Source organism: Protopterus annectens, chromosome 11.part0, assembly GCF_019279795.1.
Source record: "Protopterus annectens isolate FY-2018-M chromosome 11.part0, PAN1.0, whole genome shotgun sequence".
Lineage (NCBI taxonomy): Eukaryota > Metazoa > Chordata > Ceratodontiformes > Protopteridae > Protopterus > Protopterus annectens.
The window spans coordinates 1,218,509,787-1,218,536,650 of NC_056745.1; the positions used below are offsets into that span (position 1 = coordinate 1,218,509,787).

Consider the following 26,864-nt stretch of genomic DNA (forward strand, 5'->3'; position numbering starts at 1 on the left):
TAGAACTAGATGCAGACTTAGTCGAATTACTAGCATTGGGATACACTTTTATCCCTAGTACTTATGGAAATTTAGCAAAAACCCTTATCGACTTGAAATGTTATATACGTAAGTTGAATTTGAGAATGTTACTTAATAATGAGACCACAATGGATTTTAATAAACTAAGGTTATCTAGTGTATTTAACCCTCCTATTCAACCCAATCTATTGCTTTTTGAGCAGATGTGTGAAATTGATATAAGACATCTTTTCACTGTTTCTAAAACAAATACTGGCTCTAAAAACATGAATATCTCTGACGAACAACGCCAATGGTTAAATAACCTGCGTTTTCTATCAGTAAGGTTTTTAAAGCCAGATAAAGGGGGTGGATTAGTGGTCTTTGACGACTCTCAATATAAGGAGAAAATGCTTGAGATTCTTACATCCCAGGCTTATGAAGATTCCTCCTTAAATGAGATTAATGTAACTCAAGGTCGTATCAGGGGATATTTCCGTGACCTTTTTCTTGCAGGCAAAATTGATTTAGATACATACAATTATATTGACATCATTACACCAAAGTTGCCTGTAATGTTTGGAATACCAAAGATACACAAAGACCAAAAAAACCCCCCCATGAGGGCACTAATAGACGGTAGGTCTTCTATGACCTACCCCTGTTCAAAACTGATAGACAATATTTTATCAAAATATGTGAAAAAAATTTCCACAATCTGCAAGGACTCTTGGTCCTTTCTCCGTGACATCAACAGTATTGACTTCAACCCCGAGTTGAACTTCTTAACTGTTGATGTCGCGGATTTATATACATCCATTCCACACAATGAAGCAGTGGAATGGTTACAACTTTTGATGGAAAGTTTAAACGCACCACAGGAGGAGATATATATTATCACTGAGCTTTTAAGCATAGTATTGTCTTCTAACTTCTTTGTATTTGACCAGAAATTTTATTTACAGAAATGTGGAATAGCCATGGGCTCGCCCTGTGGGGCGAGCGTGGCTAACTTGTTTGTAGCCTTTTGGGAAAAGCAGTTTATTCTATCCAATGAATCTATAATGCAGAACATAAAATACTACACCAGATTCTTGGATGATATATTCATTCTTTTTAAAGGAACTGAATCTGAGGCACAGTCTTTTGTTGACTATATAAACAACACTACGGACTGGTTAAAATTTACATTTAATTTCTCCACCGATGAAACAGATTATTTAGACGTGAGACTAACGAAAGATTTCATAGAAGGAGTATATTCTTCAAAGATTTTTAGAAAGCCAACATACTGCAACTCCTTCCTGCACTACACTAGCTTACATCCACCCAAACAGAAAAAATCTATAGTTAAGGGTCAGCTTGTTCGTGCAGGAAGGATGTGTAGTACATTAAGTGACTTCAGAACTGAGTGTCAGTTTCTAAAGGATTTATTTTTAAACCGAGGTTACCCTATTGAGCTTCTAAATGACCTCATTTTAGAGGTTGATTCTAAGAGAGTAAAGGGTATTTATAAACCTTTGCTGAACCAGGGTATTGATGCCCAACTTCCTATTGTTAATCAATCAACAAATCAAAATGTTTCTACTACATGTAGGAACTTTTCCTTGAGTTTTATTACTCAATACAATCTAAATTCTACTGATATTTGGGCCATATTTTTAAAAAATTGGCCATTGGTGATTAATTCAGTTAACCTTATTGAAAAGTTAGGTGAACGTCCTTTTGTTATATATAGAAGAAGTAACAATTTAAAAGAAATATTGCAACGAACATCACATTCCTATGTCTCAGCAAGGACCAGAGGCTCATTTAAATGTGGCCATTGTAATATGTGTAAAGTTATGATGACAGGTAACTCTTTCTTTGTTAGAAACATAAGGTACCAGATAAACCACAGGATATCTTGCGAATCTAAATTGGTGGTCTACATTGCACTGTGCAATTGTTGCCCATCTTTTTATATAGGAAAAACAAATCGCAAATTAAAAGAAAGAGTTTACCAACACCTTTATGCAATAAAAAAACCATTGCTGGAGAATGCTTTAGCAAAACATGTACACAATAATCCAGGGCACTCATTTAGGTTTATGGGTATTGACCAGGTACCTTTTAACATTAGGGGTGGTCCTGTTGAAACCATTCTTGAGTGTACTGAATTAGCTTGGCAGTTGAACTTAGATGCATTTAGACCTGTTGGCCTAAATGAGAACTGCAACATTTCATGTATACTGAAGTTGAAAAGTTATTTTAGGTAAATGTTGCTGACTTCTTCTTTAAGAACAGTAAATGTTTCTGACTTCTTGTTTAAGAATATTGAAAGGTTTCTTTTGAAAAATATTTTTACATTACTATTACGAACAGTTTTATTAATACACAATGAATGTATTTTTAATTTAGTACAAATAGTTTTTGATATGTACTTATTTTGTCTTGTTTTTAATTATGTTTTTAATTAAGCCCACATGACTAGGTCTGTTATGTCACTTCCTCTATGAGAATACTTAAATGTTTGGTTAGCTGTTTCCATTTGTATTTTCTTCTGATGAAGCTGAGGCAGGAGCCACGGCGAAAACGTTACTTTTTAAGTAATCCAAACAGCAGCGAATGCTGGTGTAAAACGGCCCAATTCCGACTCTGTAAACGGTATGCACCAACGGTTTATTCACAGGCTATAAGATGTATTGTGAAACGAACCCTTCACTGAATCCACTCTTCAAACACCAAAACTTTCAAAAAGGAAATCACCACGCTAACATTAGCAATGTGGAGCAACAAATCCTTTAATAACAGTGAGCGCTTTCGCCATGTGGCTTCTTCAGACTGTATAACAATGATAAAATTCAAACAGCTGTCTTTATAACAAAACCCACCCTCCCATTGGTTAAAAGAGTCATTACACAGAGGCAATGAAATACAAGTAAAAACAGTCCATCACGTGCAGAATGCATTCTAAACAATGCGAACTGCTTCGTAACACGCAAAAAATGTTTACTAAAAGACTAAGGTGCACATTGCTTCATACACTATAGTAAACATAAATGAAAGTAAAAATACAAAAACACAAAAATAAAACTTTCATGGAAAACATTTCATTAAAATGGTCCTTGTAATACGAGTGATAGAACCACAGGCACACATTGTCCTAGAAGACATATAAACATTTCGCTGTTCTATGCTAAAACGCTTAGCAAATGAATAAAAATTGAGCCTACATTTACCGCTATGAAAATATCGATCAGCACTTTTTAAATAATACATCAAACAACGCTCCTTCTTACACTACATCACCAGACTGCTACGCTATCTAGGGACAAGACCACAGTGCTCATAAATGTGTCGTCATCATTGACTTAAAGGGGACGACAGTCAGGAGGCAAATAGTTGATTCTCACAATATAGTGGATGATTCCACATCTGACAGAGAATATACAACATGTATTAAAATTCACTTCTCCTACTAAAAAACACCAAATAGGGCAAACCAAACCAGAAACTAAAAATAAAAATAGAACAAAATTCACATACTCTAAGTACACGTGTAATTAAAACATCGCAGGCATTAACATCGCCTACACCTACTACAACCTTGTATATAGAACCTAGGCATGTCCTAAATAAAACGGGCATGTCAAAATGGTATCGATCGCCTTGAAGCCATAAAATAACCTGAAATATCAAGGCGATTAGTCCGTAGACGTGCTGTTACCCAAACGGTTATACGCTCAAGTGCTAATGAAACTGAGCTTAACCACGGATCTACTTACGAACAAAATGTTCGAATGTCATTCCAAGTGAAAACACAAACTAAACCTCAAATGACCCTAGGTAAAGAATAAACATAAGAAAAATAGGGAAAGAAGAGAGAGAGAGAAAAAGAGAGGGAGAGGGATGTGTACTCTAGGATAACAGAGAATGATATCTATGGTCATTTTGAGAAGACACGGAATGTTTCGTACAAACAGAATCTAAGTTTTAATCATAGACAAGCACTTATGGACCTGAAAAATGATAATACTATTGTTGTTAGACCGGCTGATAAAGGGGGACCAATTGTCCTTATGGATTCATTGGATTATAATAGAAGGATGGGTACCCTGTTGGGAGAGACCTCCTCATATCTAAAGATAGATATGGACGTGGTTGAAGAAAAGGTCCTACAGGTTTTTTATATGCTCGATGAGTTATTAGCATCTAACAGTATTATGAAGGAATTATATGATTACTTTAAAGTGAACAACCCCCTTATCCCTATTATACAAGGCCTTCCCAAAGTCCACAAATCGGCCATTGACCCCCCGATGAGGCCGATTGTAGCCGGACAAGGCTGGGTGACTGAACCTTTTTCCATTTTTATTGAATATCATCTTAGGCCACTAGTCAATAATAATCAGTTTATACTTAGAGATAGCAAGCAGTTTCTGTTGGATTTATACGACTATATGAAACAATTAGAGGATGATGCCCATTACATTTTGGTAACGCTTGACGTTGTGAGTCTTTTTACTGTAATCCCCAATGATTTAGGGGTACAATATATACAAGAATATCTTAAAAATCATTCTGATTTTACCCTGGTGAAAATAGAACTTATTGCTTTACTACTAGAAACAGTCTTATTTAACAACGTTTTTATGTTTGGAGATGATATTTTCTTACAGAAGGATGGCGTAGCTATGGGCACGTCATGTGCCAACAGCTACGCCAACCTTGTTATGGCATGTTGGGAAGAGACATTCCTTTTTAACACATGACAGTATCAGGAACATGTTGGTTTTTACCGTAGGTTTGTTGATGATCTCTTTTTCATTTGGAGGAGTGACAGAGAGACATTGTTGAACTTTGTTGAATGTATGAATAGTTCCACTGACTTTCTTAGATTTACCTTAAATTACTCAGTAGACCATATTTCATATTTGGATGTGAGTATTAATAGACTCAGTAATGGGTTGCTCAACACAAATGTACATAGGAAGTTATGTTATAGGAACACTATCCTACATAGAGATAGTATGCATCCTAAGTATGTGTTCGATAATGTAATGAAAGGCCAGATAATGAGGGCCTCTAGGTTGAATCCTACTTATGAAGGTTATGTGAATGAACTAAAAGGCTTGAAGGCAAGATTCATGCAAAGGGGTTACAATGAAAGCACTTTTGAATGTACTGCTGTGAATGTTGAAAGCCTTAGAAACACCAGGGCCAAACCTTACTTCTCGGAACCCTTACCAGCTTTAGTAATGAACAGTTTTCCAGATCTAAATAAGAGTAGAGCCTCTATGTTTTTTACTAAAGATTCAATGGATCTTAAACGAATTATGGGGAAACATTGGGATTTATTGTTGCTAGACCCTGATATAAAGGATATAGTGGGGTCATGTCCAAGCATTACATATAAAAATCAACCTAATTTAAAGAGGATACTGTGTAAACCCAGGAACAACTTAGGCACAGAGAGACATAACACACAGTTGACGAATACAACACCCTGTGGCAAATGTAATCAGTGTATATTCATCAATGAGACAGTAAGTTTTATTCATCCCACCACTCAGCGTAGTTTTAGTTTTTACACTAAGACTTCATGTGAAAGTTCAAATATTGTGTATATGGCAACTTGTGAAGCATGTCAAGCGTTCTATGTTGGCAAAACCAACAGGTCACTCAGAGAACGCATTAGGGAACACATCTATCACATTAGGACAGCCTCAGTGATGAATGCTTTGGCAAAACATCATAAAGAGAGAGGAATTAGTCATTCCTTTAAATTTTTTGTCATTCAGAAGATTGAACCGAATAAGAGAGGTGGAGATATCGTCAATTTCACCCTTGAGAATGAGATGAAATGGATCATAAGGCTGAGGGCAGAGCATTACCCAGGCCTGAATGATAAAGTACAGGTCAGACCTTTCCTTAGAAAAAGGAAACTGTTTGTACCAAAGCAGTAGAGTCCATATGTTACCCCTCCTCATTAGGAACCAGTAGGTTGTAATGGTTTATATATAAATATATCATTATATGTAAGAGGAATATATTTACAATACACATTTAGACTCATTGTCTTATTTATGTAATTATATGGGATATGTATCTCTCTTCCCTTTCGGCTATCATTCATACCCTGTTTATTATGATCATATTTCCATTTCATTTCATTTACTTATATTTTTCCATTGTCCCTCTCCCTCTCTTTTTCTCTCTCTCTCTTCTTTCCCTATTTTTCTTATGTTTATTCTTTACCTAGGGTCATTTGAGGTTTAGTTTGTGTTTTCACTTGGAATGACATTCGAACATTTTGTTCGTAAGTAGATCCGTGGTTAAGCTCAGTTTCATTAGCACTTGAGAGTATAACCGTTTGGGTAACAGCACGTCTACGGACTAATCGCCTTGATATTTCAGGTTATTTTATGGCTTCAAGGCGATCGATACCATTTTGACATGCCCGTTTTATTTAGGACATGCCTAGGTTCTATGTACAAGGTTGTAGTAGGTGTAGGCGATGTTAATGCCTGCAATGTTTTAATTACACGTGTACTTAGAGTATGTGAATTTTGTTCTATTTTTATTTTTAGTTTCTGGTTTGGTTTGCCCTATTTGGTGTTTTTTAGTAGGAGAAGTGAATTTTAATACACGTTGTATATTCTCTGTCAGATGTGGAATCATCCACTATATTGTGAGAATCAACCATTTGCCTCCTGACTGTCGTCCCCTTTAAGTTAATGATGACGACACATTTATGAGCACTGTGGTCTTGTCCCTAGATAGTGTAGCATGCTGGTGATGTAGTGTAAGAAGGAGCGTTGTTTGATGTATTATTTAAAAAGTGCTGATCGATATTTTCATAGCGGTAAGTGTAGGCTCAATTTTTTATTCACTTGCTAAGCGTTTTAGCATAGAACAGCGAAATGTATATATGACTTCTAGGACAATGTGTGCCTGTGGTTCTATCATTCATATTACAAGGACCATTTTAATGAAATGTCTTCTATGAAAGTTTTATTTTTGTATTTTTGTATTTTTACTTTCATTTATGTTTACTATAGTATATGAAGCAATGTGCACTTTAGTCTTTTAGTAAACATTTTTTTGCGTGTAACGAAGCAGTTCGCATTGTTTAGAATGCATTCTGCACGTGATGGACTGTTTTTACTTGTATTTCATTGCCTCTGTGTAATGACTCTTTTAACCAATGGGAGGGTGGGTAATGTTATAAAGACAGCTGTTTGAATTTTATCATTGTTATACAGTCTGAAGAAGCCACATGGCGAAAGCGCTCACTGTTATTAAAGGATTTGTTGCTCCACATTGCTAATGTTAGCGTGGTGATTTCCTTTTTGAAAGTTTTGGTGTTTGAAGAGTGGATTCAGTGAAGGGTTTCCTTTCACAATACATCTTATAGCCTGTGAATAAACCGTTGGTGCATACCGTTTTCAGAGTCGGAATTGGGCCGTTTTACACCAGCATTCGCTGCTGTTTGGATTACTTTTTATTGTCCTTGCTGGTGTGATATCCTACGTTCGGGGGTAACATTTGACTTTAGTTACTTTTTAAGAATAAAAAATTTTTTGCGTTAAAGAAGTTACTTTGAATCGTGAATTCTTTGGGTTAGAGTTGGCTTTCCGGCTACAAGGTTGCTGTTTCTAGGTATATTACTAGCATAAATTAATTCAGACATACAGAACAAAGTTCCTTTTTACTGTATGGCTATGTAGCCCAGCTGTCTGCCTTAGATTTTAGCACTCAGAAACTGAGCTTAATCATACTAAGGAAAAACAGTTGAGCTCCCTGCATAAAACATATAAAACTAGAAATTACATAGCATAAACCTGAAGCAGGGGTTTAAACTCTTGAGCTCTGTATAAAAATAGCAGACAATTGTCAGAAGAAAGCTTAATGTGAGAAAAGGCTGCAAAAAGTGATTACTAACAGTATACTACATAAAAATTGTATAGTGAAGGCAAAAACAAGAGTAAGAAAGTATTTCAAACAAACAAATAAAAAAAGCCTCATTGTACTTAATGTGTTGATAGTTTCCCACTGCTAGCTGGTTTCTTTGCATTAGCCCCGCTCCGCTCAGGCTCGCTCCGCTCCCCACCCTGCCCCAAAATCTTTCCCACCCCTAGATGTGCTAAATTTATAGCCACAACTGCCACTCCCTTAACTATAAAACCAATCAACAATTGTTAGACCCACCCTAACCTCAACACCCTCCCTATTTCTCTACTCTACCCTCATCTACTACCCTCCCACTCCCATTCTTAAACAATTGTAAGTTGCAAAACCTCTTCAATGCCTCTACAAGCCTCAACCCCACCTTTCAATTCAAAGCCCTCCTACTACCTTTTACCCATGCTTATAATTATGTATTTTATCAAAGCTTATGAACATCTCTCCTTTCCAGGCTCCCACTTCCCCAGACCATAGACCAATACTCATGCTCTTTCATATAACTTTAATCAGCCACTACTCCCCCTCCCTTCCAACTCCCATATTAAAATAACTCAACAGCTCTTTCGAGTCAGTTATGTTAACCCTAGAACTAAACACTACTACAAACTGTTATTCAAACTTCAAAAGGTAATAATCTATTCTCAAATTAACCTCACAATGGATGGGGACATCCCCCCAACCCAGGACCAACCCCATCAGAAGCATCCAACTCAATATGTAATATCCCCTCTAGCCTACAAAACGTAAACATCTCCTTTACTTCTCTCCTCATCTGCCACCTAAACATCAGAAGCCTAAATAATAAAATCCACTACCTGCATGCCTTCTTAGCAGTACACTCCCCAGATATACTATAACTTACAGAAACCTGGCTTAAGCCATCCACCACTGACAATGAAGTTACTCCTCCAGGTTACAATATAATACGACTGGACCGCACCTCAAAGAAGTGAGGCGGGGTAGCTGTCTTATATAAATCTTCAATTAATGTAACTATTTCCAACTTTCCACAAGTTCCTCAAGCTGATAAAGCTGAAGTACTCTTTACAAAACTACAAATTAACCAGCACAAATCCATAAACATCGGCTGCATTTATATCCCACCTGGCAATAACACCAATATCCTTGAAGACATTCTACAGTGGCTATCCTTAAACTGCCCACAAGAAACTATTGTTTTAGGTGACTTTAATATAGACTGGAACACCTGCTCCTCAGACTTCCCTACTACCCACATAACTCTATACGGTTTCTCCCAAGTCATAACCTCCACCACCAGAACTAGTAAGCCCAATAACAAAGAAAGCATACTAGATTGGATTCTCATTAATAACCCTCCCCAAATGTATAAAGCAGGCACCCAATCTTAGGAAATAAGTGATCACCTCCTAACATATATACTAAGACAAAAAAATGATATCCCTCAAATACCTAGCTTCAGAACTATCAGGAACAATAAGAGCTTCAATCAAACCAAATTCCAATTAGAACTTCAAACATGTAACTGGAATAGACTAAAACTACTCCCACTAGATGAGGCAGTATCACACTTTAACTCCACATTTCTTACAATCCTTAACAATCATGCACCCACCCAGACCATCAGAACAAAGAAAAACGTAGCACCGTGGCTGTCGAAAGAAACTAGACAAAAAATCATGAATAGAAATACAGCCTGGTCATCTTGGAAAACCAATAAAAAACTTAAGGATCAACTAGTATATAAACAGCTAAGAAATTATACTAAGAAGTCTATCATGTTAGACAAAAAAGACTATTATTGTAACCTACAACATAAACATCAAAACTGACCACAAAAATTTTGGTCCAGCTTAAACAATCTTCTCCATCCAGGTAATACTACTACCCCCTACCACTGCGTCTATCCTCCAAAAACCTCCAGAAAATATTGCCAACACCTTCAACACCTTCTTTACGGAAACTATACAATCCCTTGCCAACCAACTAGGCCCCAACAACCTAGACCCTATTAACCCCATATCCAATACCCACCCATCCTTTAACTTTCAACCTGTACCAACAGCATTTATCCGATCCTTAATCAAGAAACTGAAGCCCACCACCCTTTCAGCAGACCTGGTCCCGGCTGAATATCTTCAAAAGGCTGCAAATGCAATAGTGTATCCCATCTCAATATTAATTAACAGAACCATCTCTGAAGCATATATCCCCTCCATCTGGAAAATGTCCTATGTAATTCCTCTCCATAAAGGGGGTAACTCCACTGATCTATCAAATTAACGGCCCATCGCCATTCTGTCCCCACTGGCTAAAATTATGGAAAAATGTATCCACAAGCAACTCCTTCATTAACTCAATTTGCACAATCTCCTAGCTCTCTCCCAGCATGGATTTAGACCCCACCATAGTACCACCACAGCCCTTCTATCCTTCTCTCAGACAATAAATCGAATCCGTAATAATAATATGCCCTCCTCTGCTGTCTTTCTTGACCTATCTAAGGCATTTGATATGGTAAATCACCAGCTATTCATTCAAACACTAAAACCTCTTGCCATAGACAGCCTAGCAATATGCTGGTTTCAGTCCTACCTAAGTGGCAGACAACAAGCTGTGCTATGGAAGGACAGCCTTTCTTCCCTACTGCCAGTCACGATTGGAGTTCCTCAAGGGTCTATATTAGGACCTCTCCTATTTTCCATCTTCATTAATGATCTTCATACAGTCATCCCCAAAGTAACCTGCATTCAATATGCAGATGACTCTACCCTAATCTGTTCTGCCACCTCCCCATTAGACCTGCAGACCTTAACCCAAAATACTTTCAATGTAGTAGAAAACTGGCTCATTGACAGTCATTTTCTATTGAATCCAAATAAAACAAAACTGCTATACTTCACCCCCACCCAGACAGCTACACTCCCATCATTTACCATAACATCTAATAATGGCACAATACGTTCCCCAGAAAGTAATACAAAACTATTAGGTGTAATTGTTGACAATAACCTTAAGTCTGATGCTCACATTAAAACAGTCAACAAAAAGCTAGGATCTCTATATAGAATTAAGGAATTTCTAACCCCTACTGATAGGACAGTTATAGCTCGAACACATTTACTTTCAACTCTTCTTTATGCCTCCCCAATCTATACAAACCTGAGTAAATCTGACCTTAATAAACTCAATAGCTGCTACAACACCATAGCCAGATTTGCCACAGGCTCAGCATATAGAAACCACCACTGTATTAACCTACAATCTCTAGGCTGGCTAGAGTTTCCCTCTCAAATCCAGTATAATCAATTAATAATAGCCCACAAAGTCCTCCATCAGCCCGAAAGCACACCCATACTCAAAAATATAATTACCCCTTACAGTAACCTAATAATTCTCCGGTCTCCTGACAAAATACTGGCACAAACTGTTAAATCTAAAAACTCAGCAGGTGACTCATTGTTTTGCAACTCTGTTGGAACAATCTGAAATCAGCTCCCCGCCGGACTTACAGCAAACCAGACTATTAACCAATTTAAATCATCTCTCAAAAAATTCCTAAAAAGTCACTGGCTGTGTCCCTGTACCAACCCTGACTAACCAGCTTACCACTCTCTTCACTACCTGGCTATCTGTAAAATAGTCAGTGTTTCAGACTTAGTCTCATTCTCATATGTATTGTACTACTGAATGACATGCTACCTTTTTCAGCCTTGTACCAGTAAAAATGTCTAAGTTCAAACAAAAAAAATACAATGTTAAGTTCAAGTATGTATGTACTCCAAGTATGCATATAATCCTGTAATTCTGTACTGGTATCTATATGTGACTGTATAAAACTGCTACTGTTTAACTCTTATGTAACTATCCACATGTGGAGATTTTCTCCCTGGGCCTCCGCTGAAAATGGACCTGTGTCCAGTCGAACTATCCCGGTTAACAAATGTAAAATAAAATAAATAAATATTAAATAAATCCATCTTAATATCTCTCTGATGTATGCCATCCTGTTTGTACCAAACTGGGTCACTGTCTTTAAAATACTAGTGCTTAGGCATCAAAAAAACCTAATAAAGGTGCTACTCTGATCCAGTTTGTAGTTGACAAACTTCCTAACAGCCTTGAACAACAGTTACTTTCTGTGTCAGTTAGTGTGTAGAACTAAACTTCTGACTTGTTAATGAGTTTCTTCCTGTGTCAGGTGTGCAAGGTTTGAATCTTTCCACCTATATTTACCTACTGTTTGGTGTGCTTTGGTGCTATTGAGAATTTGGCCAAGGGTCCTCAATGGTCTCCTGGACTTTCGAATGCCTAGTAATTAACTAACTAGCAACTTGTAGTTATTTTCTATGAGGAATTCCCTGATCCAGCCCTGATGGATCAGCTACACATTAGCAAAACACACATCACTAGAATTACCTGATCTCAGGATCTAAACCTTGTCTGTAATACAAAGCATGTTCTATGAGGAATTCCCTGATCCAGCCCTGATGGATCAGCTACACATTAGCAAAACACACATCACTAGAATTACCTGATCTCAGGATCTAAACCTTGTCTGTAATACAAAGCATGTTGGAGAGACAGGTATATTTCTCAGAGATTACCCCTTCTCTGGAACAGACTCCCCATTCATGTGAAACGGAGCTCTCCCCTAATCCTATTAAAATGCAGTTTAGATCTATGGATGGAAAATCACAAATTCACCCCTAGCTTGTCACCTGTGACCCTTATGGACAGGGGTAGTTTGCTGATGCCCTAAGGCACAGGCACATACAAAAGCAATTCTAACCAGTGAGCATTGATAATTGGGAAAATTGGGGCATGAAGGGGTAGACTTAAGAGAGATCTGTGGCCATTAGCATAGTAATCTCCTATGATCCTATGAACCACTTTAAATCTAACAGCAAACCTCCAAAGCAATGTCACAATAATGGCAGACCAGATTAAGGCTAATCCTGGACACTTCTGCTTAATCAACATAAAGTATTTCGTAATTCATGATAGAAGCCTACACTTGGGGGTACAACACACAAATCATTACCCCCTAAATGTATCACCAAAACCTGAGGAATTCCGCATGCTGCCTCTACTACATCCAGTATACATACCAACTGATTCCAGCACAATCTTCTGTGACCTTGCCAGATCAAATCCATAGAATAATACCCCAAGTCTCACTGCTGCTAGCTTAGTGGACCAGAAAATAAATGAATTTCTCAAAATGGCAACCTTCTTCCTGTCTATAAAAGAAAACAGGAGTAAATTGCCTAATCTTTTAGTAATAATCCCCACAAATTCCCTATATTTTATTTATTTATTTAATATATGAAAGAAAGGCATCAGCTGCCCATCTACAAATCCTTTGTATAACCTCAACTTGCCATTTGAAACTGGATTTGATGTTCTACTTATCCTAAACAAATAAGTTGAGTACCTCTTCCCATAAACACCTTGAGTACGTAAGGCCTTCCTATGTATGCTGAAAACTGTCCAGCTGACATTGGTCTACACTCCTTCACCTTAAACTCCAAAGACATATATTTACCTACCAATAACCTCCTCTAAGCCACCAGACAGAACATAACATTCCCTCTTCTGACCGGCACTATTTGTTGCCCTCTACTACCTCAATCTGCTTTGGATCTACTTAGCCAAATTGCAACTACTTTCTCAGTGATTCATACAGCCTTCCATTTAAGGTTTTCCAACAATTTGCTAACACAAAAAGCATTCATGTATATGAAAACAGGGAGCAAAGACCACAATACATATCTATTATAACTAGCAGCTATGTCATAGAAACCTTTCAATTGTACCCATAGCAAGTGCTTCCCCAAAGGAAGCCTCGCGTATGCTACCACCCCTCAAATTCCCTCTCCCACTCTTATAAAATCCTTCACATGCACCAGTGCTTAGTAAAATCCTTGACAACTGAGCATCTAGCAGCAGCAGCAGTGATGGTTCTCACTGCTTCAGCCAATTCCCACCTAAAAACTAAATATCCATCCAAAACTGGACAGACCACTTTTGTTCAGAACTAGGCAAATACTGTACAAAAGACATAAATGCAGCCAAAGATACTCCAAGTTTCCCCCAGTTGACCTAGCCTGAGATTACTGAACTAACTAATCTGCTATACCTTCCCAACTAATCACACCTCCTCTGCTTCTGCTGCTGGTCTGACCTGTGCCTCTAAAACATCACCTGTGAAACTGGAAAATAGGCAGACTGTCAGAAGAACATTAAAATATCCTGGAATATGCTTAGCTAAAAATGACAGGTTAATTCTAAGGCAATGTAGTGCAAACATTCTCAATAAATTGTGCCCCAACATTGACTTAGTTGATTTCTTAGCCAAAACCTGAACTACAGCTAAACTATCAGAAGGGAAAACAGCCTTTCTATTACTCAGACCTTTCTGTAAAACTATGGCAGCCACCCAATATGGGCATCAACTTCAAAAGGGTAATATCTTTCTTCCATTCTGCTGGGCATTCAACTGGCCTCTGTGCTGCAAATCATTTGCCCTTGATATATGCAGTCATGCTTAGACCCCCTGTTGCATCCATGTATAGCAGCAGCTCCTCAGAGGACACCCAGTTCTATTACCAGAAGAACACTCTGTTAAAATGGTGGAGAAAGTCCACCCAAATGTCTGTGTCCTCCATGTCCAGCTTAGATACCCTAACCATTGATGCCTGCCCCTCATTCCTCTAAAAAATAGTTAGAGACCTGCTGAAGACTGTTTCTGGTCATACTGCTCAATATGCAAAATTCAGTAATCCCAAAATCCTTGATCACCTCCTTAACCCTTATCTTCTCTTTGCTCAGCATGTCCACAATCTTGACCTTCAACTTGTCTTGATGGAATGTGAAACAAGCCTAACTCAGCATCCATTTCCAATCCTAAGAAATTTAGAACTTGATTGACCCTTCATGCTTGGTCACTGCCAGGGTTACCCCCTACTTCTTTACAAAGCTGTGAAAAATGACAAGCATCTTACTCAACTGCTTCCTTGCCTTCTCCCACTGACAGACAATCATTAAAATAACGTACCACCCTCTGACTTGATCACTACCGCTGCCAAAGTCACTGTACTAAATTCCTCAAACATGGTATAAGCCACCGGATGGCCTATTATCATAGCCTTGACAAAAGAAAGCTTCCCTAGATTGTGCTTACCCAAGAAAGGCCAATATTGTTCCTAAATGGGAAGCAAAGTCAGTGTTGAGCTTCATCAGCCATGGGTCAGAGAAATCCTGAATTGCCTCCACTGCATTATCCAAAGAGGTATGTTGACATCCAGCTTGTAATTGTAGTTATTGACTGAACTGTCCTTGAGAAAAGAGAGATGATGATAAGGTGAAATTCACTTGGCTTCTTTTTTGTTAAGAAATCAAACAGGAAAATCTTAATGAATCAAACAGAAGGATCTCAAATGGACCCAAAATCCAACAGACCTACACCTCTAACACTGTGCCTCTAGAACCATCACTTCAAACCTGTGGAAATGGAAAAGACACAGACTGTCAGAAGAACATTAGAGTACCCTGGAATATGCTTATCTAAAAATGACAAGTTAATTCTAAGGCAGTGCAGTACAAACCTTCTCAATAAACTGTGCACTAACATCTGTTTAGTTGATTTCTTATCCAAAACCTGAACTATGGCTAAATTATAATAATGAAAAACAACCTTTCTATTACTCAGATCCTTTTGCCAAATGATAGTACCCACCTATATGGGTGTCAGCTATGGACCCAACCCAGTTTGGATTTGTTAAAGGTAGATTGTGCCTGTTAAACATGGTTGACATTTTCAAGAAAGTCACGAAGACAGTGCATACCACCTATCTTAAACTAACCAAGGCATTTGACACAATCCCCCATTCAGGTATTGTACAGAAACTCTATCAATTGGGAATTAATGCCTACATTATCAAATGTGTAGCCAACTGGCTAAGCAACAGGACAAATACTGTCAAAGTGGGTGACTTAACCTTTAGCAAAAGATCAGTTTCCAGTGGCATACCACAGGGTTCTGTGCTGGGCCCCTTACTGTTTGGAATTTATTTCTCATTAGTCCAGGCAAACTTGGATGGCATGTGGCTGACCAAGTTCACTGATGATTGCAAATTGGAAGCAATCATGGAGTCCATCAATGATGTTAATATATGCAGACGGGGTTAATGCAGACAAATGACTGATGCCAAAGCCACAGATTAAAACTGAATGCAAAAAAATGCATTATTTTTCTCTTTGGGAAAGCTGACATCCATGCTACTTACAGTATAGACAGCACCCCCCTAAGTGCAGACCCAGTGGTATATGATCTGGGTCATCAGGTTGATATCAATCTGAACTTTGTCCACCATGTATCCACAGTAGCAAGGAAATTCTTCTGTTTGGCACATCTTATAAGTAAAGGCATCACATCTAGATCTAAGGATGTTATAATTACATTATACTTGGTCCTCTTCAGACCAGTAATTCAGTACAATGCTACCTTTTGCATGTACCTCACCAGACACCTGCAACAAATGGAGAGACCAGAGAGACCAGAGAGTTTTTTCAACAAGAAATTAGAGGGTTCACAAAGCAAGTCTTATGCAGAAAGACTGAAAGCCTTGTCTCTGTATTGTCTCCTACACATTGCTAAGGGTTGACCTGTGCCTGGCTTGCAGGGCAGTCTAATTCACATGAAATAGAGCCCCTCCCTGACCCTCTTCAGACATAACCTAGATCAATGGGTAGGTGACCACAGATTCACTCGGGGTGGTGCCCATGCTCCTTCTGGACAGAGGAAGTCAGTATTAACTACCATAGACCCTTACCAATGTGGACTTCACTCAACTAACCACAAACAATTGGGGCAACTTAGGGTAAATATAGCTAGGCTTGTAAGGGCTCTAGGGTCATTAGTCTAGTAACCTCATATGAACCTATGAATCTGATAAATATCTATCAGTGTTTGTGTTATAAAATTTGAAATAAAAGTTCTAAATTAAATCTAAATATCTGTAATCAGAAGTAAAAAAGAAAATAGTAGCGCACTGACAATGTTTATGATAAATGGGGAGAAATAGCCAAGTAATGGGACACTGTAATGGCTGTGTGTGTATGTGGGTGGGGGGGCTGCTGTATATGTAGGGGGGGGGGCCCAATCCATTACCCTGCCTATGGTCCCATTTGAATAAGATTTTGCTCTGTCACAACTGTCAGGACTATCTGGTTGAACCAGTGACTAGAAGCACCTACCTTATGTCCTTTATGCCAGGTAGCATAACACCCTTTCCATCTTCTTCTTTTGGCTTTTCCCAGTTAGGGGTCACCGCAGCGGATCACCTGTCCGCTAATGATTGGCAGTGGAGTTTTATGGTGTTGAGTTGCCAGCCCGGCACCCATCCTTTCACAGAAGGCACACGCACTCACACCTAGGGCTAATTTAGAGTATCCAATCCACCTACAGCATGTCTTTGGGATGTGGAAGGAAACAGCAGCACCCGGAGGAAACCCACGTGACCACAGGGAGGACATGCAGACTCTGCACAGAAGACACCCCAGCTGAGGATCAAACCAGGTTTAACTTTCTAGTGATATATTAATTAGAAGTGTGTTCAGAGAGACAAGCAAGGGCTCTGTATGTGTTAGGTCTAAGATAAACTACAGCATTCCATGACAGTGAACCATGCAGAGTTAAATTAGGAAAGATATAACTGGCACTTATTTCAATTTGTTCCATCTAAATGCTGTTAAAACAGATACATTATAAGAGGTTGTCAGTAACATATGTCATAAATTCTATTTTCCACAGCTTTAATCGCTGTCAAATAGCAAAGTGTCGTTCCCACCATAGGAATCAGTGAGCTTTTAGAAAATGCGCCTTGTGCCAGTGCCTGTTGCAAAAAAAACCTTTGCAGTGATGTGTATGGAGAGTGGAAAAATCTGCAACTGTGTGGACTATCTAGTCCTGGTAGTATAATGAATTTACTGATCATTAAGTATAAACAAGATATTAATCCATCTATAACCGAAACAAGTTGAAAATAATTCATAGATTGTTAGCACTACTAAGACACATTAGGTATAATATAAAGATTGGTCCACTGTTAATAGTCCTACATACTAAAACAGTGCAGATGTTACAGGTTGTAAGATAACATAGGCAGAGCCAATGACTGGAGGGTAATCACCAATGTGTGAATCCTTGTTGAAAAAAGACTTTGTGAGGCTAGGGCTAAATAATAAGAAGTGGTGAATCTAACCAGGGCAAGAAGGCACCATTGCCTCAGGGCACATAAACTAAGCCTAGAGAGGTTTATTACATAAACTTAGAGATAAGTCACAATACTGACATAAAAGAAGAGGTACCTTTTGGCCTTGAGAAGCATCATCAGTTTACTGCTGTTAGTGAAATTGGTGTAAGGAAAAAGAGCAAAATAATACATTCAGGAGTCTAAACCATTTTCACCTAACTGCCAATAAGTAGGTGAGGCTTCATATGATCAATGTAGAACAGCACAATGGCATTAAGTTGATTTATATGTTTAACTCTACTAAATAATAGACATGTACATGACTGGTTTGATTTCGAGACCCCCCCCCCAAAAAAAAAAATAAATCAGCAGATTTAGCAACATTAAACAATGAGTGCATATAAACCAGTATTAAAATCGTGTACAACTTAATGTAAGAAAGTTTTAAAACTTATGCTTATTGTAATAGTATTCCTCACATATGTACTGGAAATTTAAATGAGGGAACTCTGGTTCAGAAGTCAGTGTTAGCTATAAAACTAAAAGTGCTTCAAAGCCCATGATGTGAACTCATCTATTTTTTTTTCCATGGTCCTATAGTAGTCAACCTATGTGAATATAATGCTAATTAGAAATACTATGAGGGAATATATGAAATACCATACCTGTTAGAAAACTGGACGATAATAGCCTTTACTAAGTTCAAGTACAGATTTCATGGAGCAGTTTGTGTTCAGTGCTAGGTGCCAGTAAGCTTTTAGGCAAATTTGTCACTCTAGTTCCTGTGTCTCAAGTATAGCACCCGTGTTGCCTTCAAGTGGGCCAGTTGTTATTTTCTCCACTATGTCAGACACAATTTTTTTTAAATATTCTGCAGTGTAGAGCATTTAGATCTTTTAATCGAATGTCTGATAAGTGTTTAGTAACCTTTGCCTTAGGGCACTGATACCCTTGCCTATGTAAAATGCTCTACATGCTGTGCAGCCAACCCTGCAAACTACAAACTTGCTTTTGCAGTCATCTCTCACTGTGCTGCAGTATCTGTTTTTTGAGTTCAGACAATAAAAGTTGTTTCTCTTTCTCATAAAGTCACAGCACTTGCATCCTGGAGGCATGCAGGGAAAGGTGCCGGCATTGACTCTGTAGTTGACAAATCATATACTTCTACCCAGCTCCTAATATTTTGCCCTTTAAAATGGAAGAAATTAGGCTCAGGGTTGAGAATGTTATTAATGTACTGATTTCTACAGATAATGCTCCAGATTTTCAGACATGGTATGTTTTATTTCCAGAGAGTCCTTTGAAAATGTGGGAATCATATTTCTTTTATGTTTCTTTGTCAGTGTCAAATTTGTGAGCTCATTATATTAATTTATCTTAATGGTTTTATGGTTGAACTGGGACCGAGTATGTCTTTTATCTGGTTCTAACTGTACCTCCTTTCAAAAAGGCCACTTTGTAGTTTGTCCAGGTTATATAGAAACCACATAATTTCCCCAGACACATGAGCTATCCTCATCTCTTGTGACTTTATTATATTTTTCTTTTTGATTTTGGCATGCATACTGTTTACATGTAGCAACAGATTGACCCATTGTGGGTTTTCTAAATGGGTCACTGTTTAACACTGTAGCACTTTCTTTTTTGTAAATGGTGAAATCCAGAAATTTTACCTTTTCAAATTTGTAGTGGTTAATTAAACGCAGGAAGTCTGTTGAATTTTTGATGTAGTCAAATAATTCCTTACGTTTTTCCACCAAGCTGTTCCATAAGATGAAAATATCATCAATAAAGCAATAATAACAGTTAATCTATGGGAAATTCTCAGAGGTGTAAATGGTATTTTCTTCCCACTTGGGTAAGGCTATGTTTGCCAGGTTTGGAGCCATTGCTGCTTTCACGGCTATTCACCTTGTTTGTTTGTACCATCTCTGGTTAGAATTAAAGTAGTTGTTTTTTCCAAAAACATTTTTATTTTGTTTTCATTATAAACATACACAAATGTACATATAACAAATACAATAAAACAATAACAAAACTATTTACAATATTTACATTCATCCATGATAAACAATCATTTCATCCATGAGAAGTTCTCAGTATTTGTTCAAAAGGTTTTCCAATTTTTGCCATGCTATTTTTTATGAGTAATGTTAGGAGTTCTATAACAAATGGTTTGAAGTTCTTTTTTACAAACAACTTTTGCTAAATTAATAAATTCTTTAAACATCAAATCTTGTTTACTTTTCCAGTTCATATTAATAACTTTTCTGACAATTGAATAGGATTAGTGAGTTAGAAATATGACAGACCATAAAGCCTTTACAAAATATCTGACATCTTTCCAGTATTGAACAACATTTCTACATTCAATGAACATGTGAAACCAGTTGGCCTCTAGTAATTCATCACATTTCCAACATTTATCTTCATTGTTTTTGAGTATAAGATTTATTTTATCTGGTGGATAGAAACTCCTATTCATAAATTTCCATATATACAATCTCCAATATAATGAAGAAGAGGTACCACATGTAGAGTTCAATAACAGTTTTTTGGAGTCATCAGATATTTGTTCTCCATTAATCTTTACATAGTAATTACAAAAATCTGAATCAAACTTTAGAGTGTCTTCTCTTAGCATCTTACAGATAGGTGAGATACTTCATTTTTGATTACCTATCTTTTCAAGACACCTAATAAAAAGTCGGATCAAACTAAGTACAGATTCAGTCTCTAGGTTGATTGATACTCTCATTTTGTTTTCTATAAACTGCCGTAATGAGTGTATAAACAACCATCTTGACTGTTATCAAGACTACATAGAAGAGAGTTTAGTGGTTTAATACTCTAATTTTCAATAAACTGATGCCAGAATATCAAGTCATTTTCCTTTAATTTTTGCATCACATTGATGTTGAAAGAATCTAGGCAATCAGGGGAGTATGCTATAGGGAATATAAGAAATAGGAATTGTTTAATGTTCTAATTAAAATCAATTATATTTTTAAAGTTATTAAATATTTGATTAATGCCATAAGAAAAATGATCAAACATCTTATTAAACAAAATTCATGTAAAAGCCAATAAACTCTACTTATTCTGTATTGTTCCTTAAACTGATTTTCTATAGTTCTGACATCAGTTATATGAATCTCATGTATTATTTTCCAGCCAGATATATAGGTAGGTGAGATCCAATGTAATATTACATTAATTATAATTGATTTGGAATAAAGACTGACGCTAGGGAATGCTATCCCATTACTGTTACAAGCTCTAATGTGCCATGTATATGCAATCCTAGGTTTTAAGGCGAACCACAAAAATTTAAGTAGCATGGAATCTAATTTTTTAAATAGGTTTTTGGGAGAGGGTAGTATCAATGACTGTATATAAATCAAAATTTTAGGTAAAATTATAATTTTAATTAAAGAGAGACTATCCTCTATTGTGAAGAACAATTTATTCCATCTATTGATTAGTTCACTGATGGTGGTTATTAAATTATTGTAGATTAGTTTAACAGACTCTTTCTATGTACTCTTTATACTGACACCCAAATATTTTAATGCATCATTCTCCCAATTAAACAGGCTATCCTCTCTTAGGCTTTTCTTGATCTTTTTGTTAATTAGTAATTTATTATGATTAAATCTAACCCCTGAAATTCTTTCAAACTCGCTTATGGTATTTATAACATCATGCAAAGAACCATCAATATCACCTAATGTTAACAACATATCATCAACAAATAATTGTATCTTAGGGCAATAGTCCTTATTAACTTGAAAGTCTTTTATATTTTACTTGTTTCTGATATATGTAGCAAAAGATTCCATTGAAAGAGCAAACAATAATGGTGACAAAGGACAACCTTTTCTAATTACTTTGAGGATTTCTAGAGGTGAGGATAGACATGATCCGATTTTCACATAAGCCTGTGCCCCACTATAACTTTTCATTAATAAGTTGACAAAATCTGAGTATAATTCAAAATCAATCAGAATTCTTTGTAGATAAGACTAACTAATAGAATCAAAAGCCTTTTCTATGTCTAGGCTGATAATAGTTGCTTTTTGTATTTGCATGGTATGTCTATTAATGATAGTAATTTAATAATGTTATCTTGCACTTTTCTATGAAGAATGAGCCCTGTCTGATCATTATGTATTAGATTAGGTAATATTTTCTTCATCCCATTAGCTAATATTGTCATGAAAATGTTATAATCAGTCTTTAGTAATGAAATTGACCTATAGGAATCACAAGAGTTGCGGTCCTTACCTTGTATTATAATGGGGGAGATAATTGAATATTTCCACGATAGGGGTGTTATACATTTTTGCTTAACCATAGTAAAAGCACTCATAATTTTCTTTATTATATAGTCAGGAAAAATCTTGTATAGTTCAGGAATTATTCCATTCAGTCCTGGAGCTTTATTATCTTTTAAAATGTTTTATTTGCTCTTTTACTTCTGTTAGTGCTATTTGTTTAATAGTTATATTTTCTTGAATAAAGGTATTTATTACATTATCTTTCTCCAAAAGTGGTGTGTTGTTATTTATATCTCTATAGTAGTTTTTGAACACTTCTAATATGCCCATTAACTTAGATGCACTCTTAAATGAACCATCACTTTTATATGTAATCTCATTAATAAGATTTTGATTGCTTATTTTTTTTTTTGGATCTTACCACTATTTTATGTAGATATTTAGGATTTACAATATAAGATTGTAATTTCAATTTTTCTAGGTTTATGGCTACCTTATGATTTCAAATGTCTAAGTATTTTTTATTTAACTTAGTAATTTCATTATGTGCTACTTTATTTGGTTTTGTGTCCATTTTTATCTTGTCTATGTTTTTCTGTAAGTCTAAAAGTTCTTTGTCCCACTCTCTTCTTTTTTAAGATACCAAGATGTTATTCTACCATATATATAAACTTTAAAGGTGTCCCATAGTATAGTATCAGTTACTTCAGCATTATCATTTGTTTCCATAAATATGTATATTCCTTCCATTATCCATTCCTTAAAGTCTTTTAACTTAGTTATGTAAGCAGGAATTCTGCATGCGTAGTTAATGTAAAGTTTATAGCATTATGGTCTGAAAGTGGACAAGTCATTATAGATACATCACTTATTTTTGAGTATATATTATTTTATACAAAGACCTTATCAAATGTTTGTTTGCATACCAAACTGATATGAATAGCGAGTATGGAATAAGGAATAATGTTCTCTTAGACCATGTATATCTTTAAGGTTCATCTGGTTTGTAAAATCATTTAACTTCTTGGCTTGAGATGTTAGTTTTATTTTACCATTTTTAGAAGTATCATTGCCTGATAATAGGCAGTTAAAATCACATGTTGCTATAATTTCCCCTTTTGCATTTAAAGTAATCAGGTCCAAATATGTGTCAACATATTTAGTACATAGTCCTGATATCCAGTATGTATTAATCAAAGTATAATATTTCCTATTGATTTCCAAAATAACCATGCTTAGCATCCCATCTTTATCTGAAATTGTATCTATAATTCTTGGCATAGTAGAAATATTTTTCCATAGAATAAGAGTGCCCCTTCTTTTAGTCTTAAAACATGAATCAGACAGAATGGTATAGCCATTAAGTGAGTATTTTTGTAGGTCTTTTTTTAATAGATGGGTTTCCTGTAAAAAGATTATCTGGGCTTTATGCCTTTTGATATATTTAAGCAAACCAGCTCTTTTGACATTATTGTTCAAACCATTAATATTTAATGATAAACATTTATAAGCCATTGACTATAATGTGTATGTTCTTACTGAAAGACCTTTCTTCCGTGTTGACTTGAAATCTACTGAAAACGTACTTATCATTGATGTATAATGTGTATTAAGCACTACTTTTAAAAACCCAAAACTATTTACAGACACATACATGAAACATAAAGTTTCTGGTTTAGTTAAAAACTTAACTAAACCATCCATCCACCACCTCTCCAACACCAAAGGGCACAAATTATCCATCTCTACTTAGAATATAGCATAAAAATAAAAGCATTATGAAAGCATCTAAAGAAATCTGAGCCCATGAAATACACATTAAAATGAGAGTCTTCATGCTATATGAGTATGTCACATATAATAATAGCACCTCTGATAAGTAGATATGTCAGAAATACACATCAGATCAAAGTATGTATAAATATTATAAGATGAAGGTTAACAAGATTGTCAATATTTCCAAGATTTTCAAGAAACATCAGATGTTTTAACCATTTTCTCAGTCATCTAACATTTTTCATGTAAGGATCTGTTGAATATATATATATATATATATATATATATATATATATATATATATATACGTATGTGTGTGTGTATATAAAAAAATATATATATCTAAGTGAAGGATAACAGAATTTCAAGAGAAAAGAATTCTAAATACAGCCATTTAACAAGTTCAAAAGGTCAAGTGATGTGATCAATGTTGTTTCCTCAAGCTGCAGCTTCATAAAATTGTTAGAAAGTATCTAAATAGGCTTATGCATAGCAGAGGTTGTCTCTAGTAAAGAAAAAAGCATTTTCGGCGAAAATCAAATCTTGAAGCTTTTAGAGTTTACAGAAAGCAAAAAAAAAAAACACTCAAGCTGCCTTGTCAGTACATGTCATGAGTCTCCACAATGAGAACAGTCACACAGACTACCAGCTTCCTCACAAAACATCAACATCATGAAAAAATTAACCCTTTCATATAAAATCAGCTATTTAATAGTAACAATAGCTGCCTCAAATCAGAAATGATTTTATAACATTGCAATCATTTACCCACCAATTAACCAGACCAGAAGAAAATAAAAACTAATATATATATATATATATATATATATATATATATATATATATATATATATATATATATATATATATATATATATATATATATATATATATATATATATATATATATATATATATAAACTTATATTCAGCCATCTATAAAACACCATTAATGTACTATATTAATGTTTATATGTATCTAAACAAAGAGTCTAAAACATCTAGTTAGAAACACTAATCAGAAACATATTGTTACCTCACCACTGACCCACTGGAAAAAATGCACTTTGAAATTAAGTCAAATTATACTATTACTGTAGAATTAGGAGAGACTGCGGTGGTGGTGCTGCGGTAGCGTTGTCGCCTCACAGTTAGACGATGCACGTTCGATTCTCAGTTAGAGCGTCTTCTGTGTGTCGACATGCGTGAATGGGTGTTCCTTCATTGAAGGTTGTGCGTTAGGCCCGGAAAGCCAGCATGTAAAAATCTACTGCCAATCATTAGCGGACTGGAGTTCCGCTGTGGCGACCGAAAGACAGTTACTGTAGAATTAGAAGACATACATAATTTGTAGTTATTTAAAAGGGAAAAGTATGTAAAGTACTTATAATGGGGAAAAGAGAGAAAAGAAACATTAGTAACAAAAATTAATAGGAAGAAAGAAAAGAGAAAGAGGGAGAATTTTATTTAAATACTTAGTACTATATGTAATTAGAAGTAGTAAATATAGAAAGGAAAAGAGAAAGTTAATAATAAAAATGATTAACATTACCTTACAGTATAGAGATTTTCCAGAATCAAATATATTATGATTCATAAAACAAGGCATTTAAAATTAGAAGGAATTTATTAATTTGTCCTTTAGTTTCTTAATTTTGTTTGCTCCTTCCTTCACAGACCATCCATTTTTTGTTGCCTGTCTCTTCAAACTCTGGGATGACCATTCCATTTCTTCTATGTCTGACAGTATTTTCTTCTTTTGGATAAATTCTACTGCTTCTTGTAGGGAATCAAAGATCTTCACTTCTTCTGGCAAGGTGATTTTTATTCTTGCAGGAAAAAGAATTTGAGCTTTATTATTGTCTTTTTTCAAGGACTTAATTAGAGGAACACACTCCTTTCTTCTGGATATGATTGTAGAGGTGTAGTCATTGTCAGAATGAATAACTTTTTCATCCATCTCGATAGGGGAATTAGTCCAAGCTGATTTCAGCACTAAGTCTTTGTCTTGTGAGGAAAGAAATCTAACTATTATAGACCTGGGGTTAGATGAACTCAGAGATGAAGCTGGATTTGCCAGGGACCAATGAGCCCTCTCAATTCCAAAAGAGAGGGATTCAGGCATGTTTAGTGCTGATGAAAACCACTTATTGAGGAAATGAATCATGTTAGCACCCTCTTCTTTCTCAGGAATTCCATGCATTATGATCTACTTTCAAGATCTTCCAGTTTCTCAATTAGCCTGTTTTGCTTCAGAAGAAATTCATTTTGATGTTCATTTTCTGTCACTCTAGTATCCAGGTCAGTTACTGTTTCTTCTAAGGCAAGAATCTGTTCAGATTGTTTTTTTACTATTTCATTTAGAAGTTCCAGTTGTTTACTACATTCTTGTTCGATAATATCCATTTTGTTTTCAAATTTGTCCATTTTTAGTGACTGTTCTTGGGTGTTTGTTATTATAAGATGTAGTTCTTTTTTTACTTCACTCTCCTGGTGTGGTTTCTTCAAGTTGCTCATGTTGAGATCTTCACTAGAAAACTTCTTGACAGGAATAATTAAAAAAATTCTCTGGACTATGTATTAATTTTTAGAAAATAATAAAGAGTTTATGTTAATCTAC

The 26,864-nt window shown here is 35.9% G+C and overlaps 1 protein-coding gene across 1 annotated transcript in view; it reads left to right on the forward strand.

Moving 5' to 3' along the window:
- The first annotated feature begins 287 nt into the window (after window positions 1-287).
- Window positions 288-26,864, forward strand: part of LOC122815045 (vomeronasal type-2 receptor 26-like) — a 45,718-nt gene continuing 19,141 nt past the window's right edge. Inside the window, exon 1 of the mRNA XM_044087293.1 lies at window positions 288-639. Within this exon, the coding sequence (XP_043943228.1) occupies window positions 288-639 (352 nt within the window). The remainder of the gene's footprint in view (window positions 640-26,864) is intronic.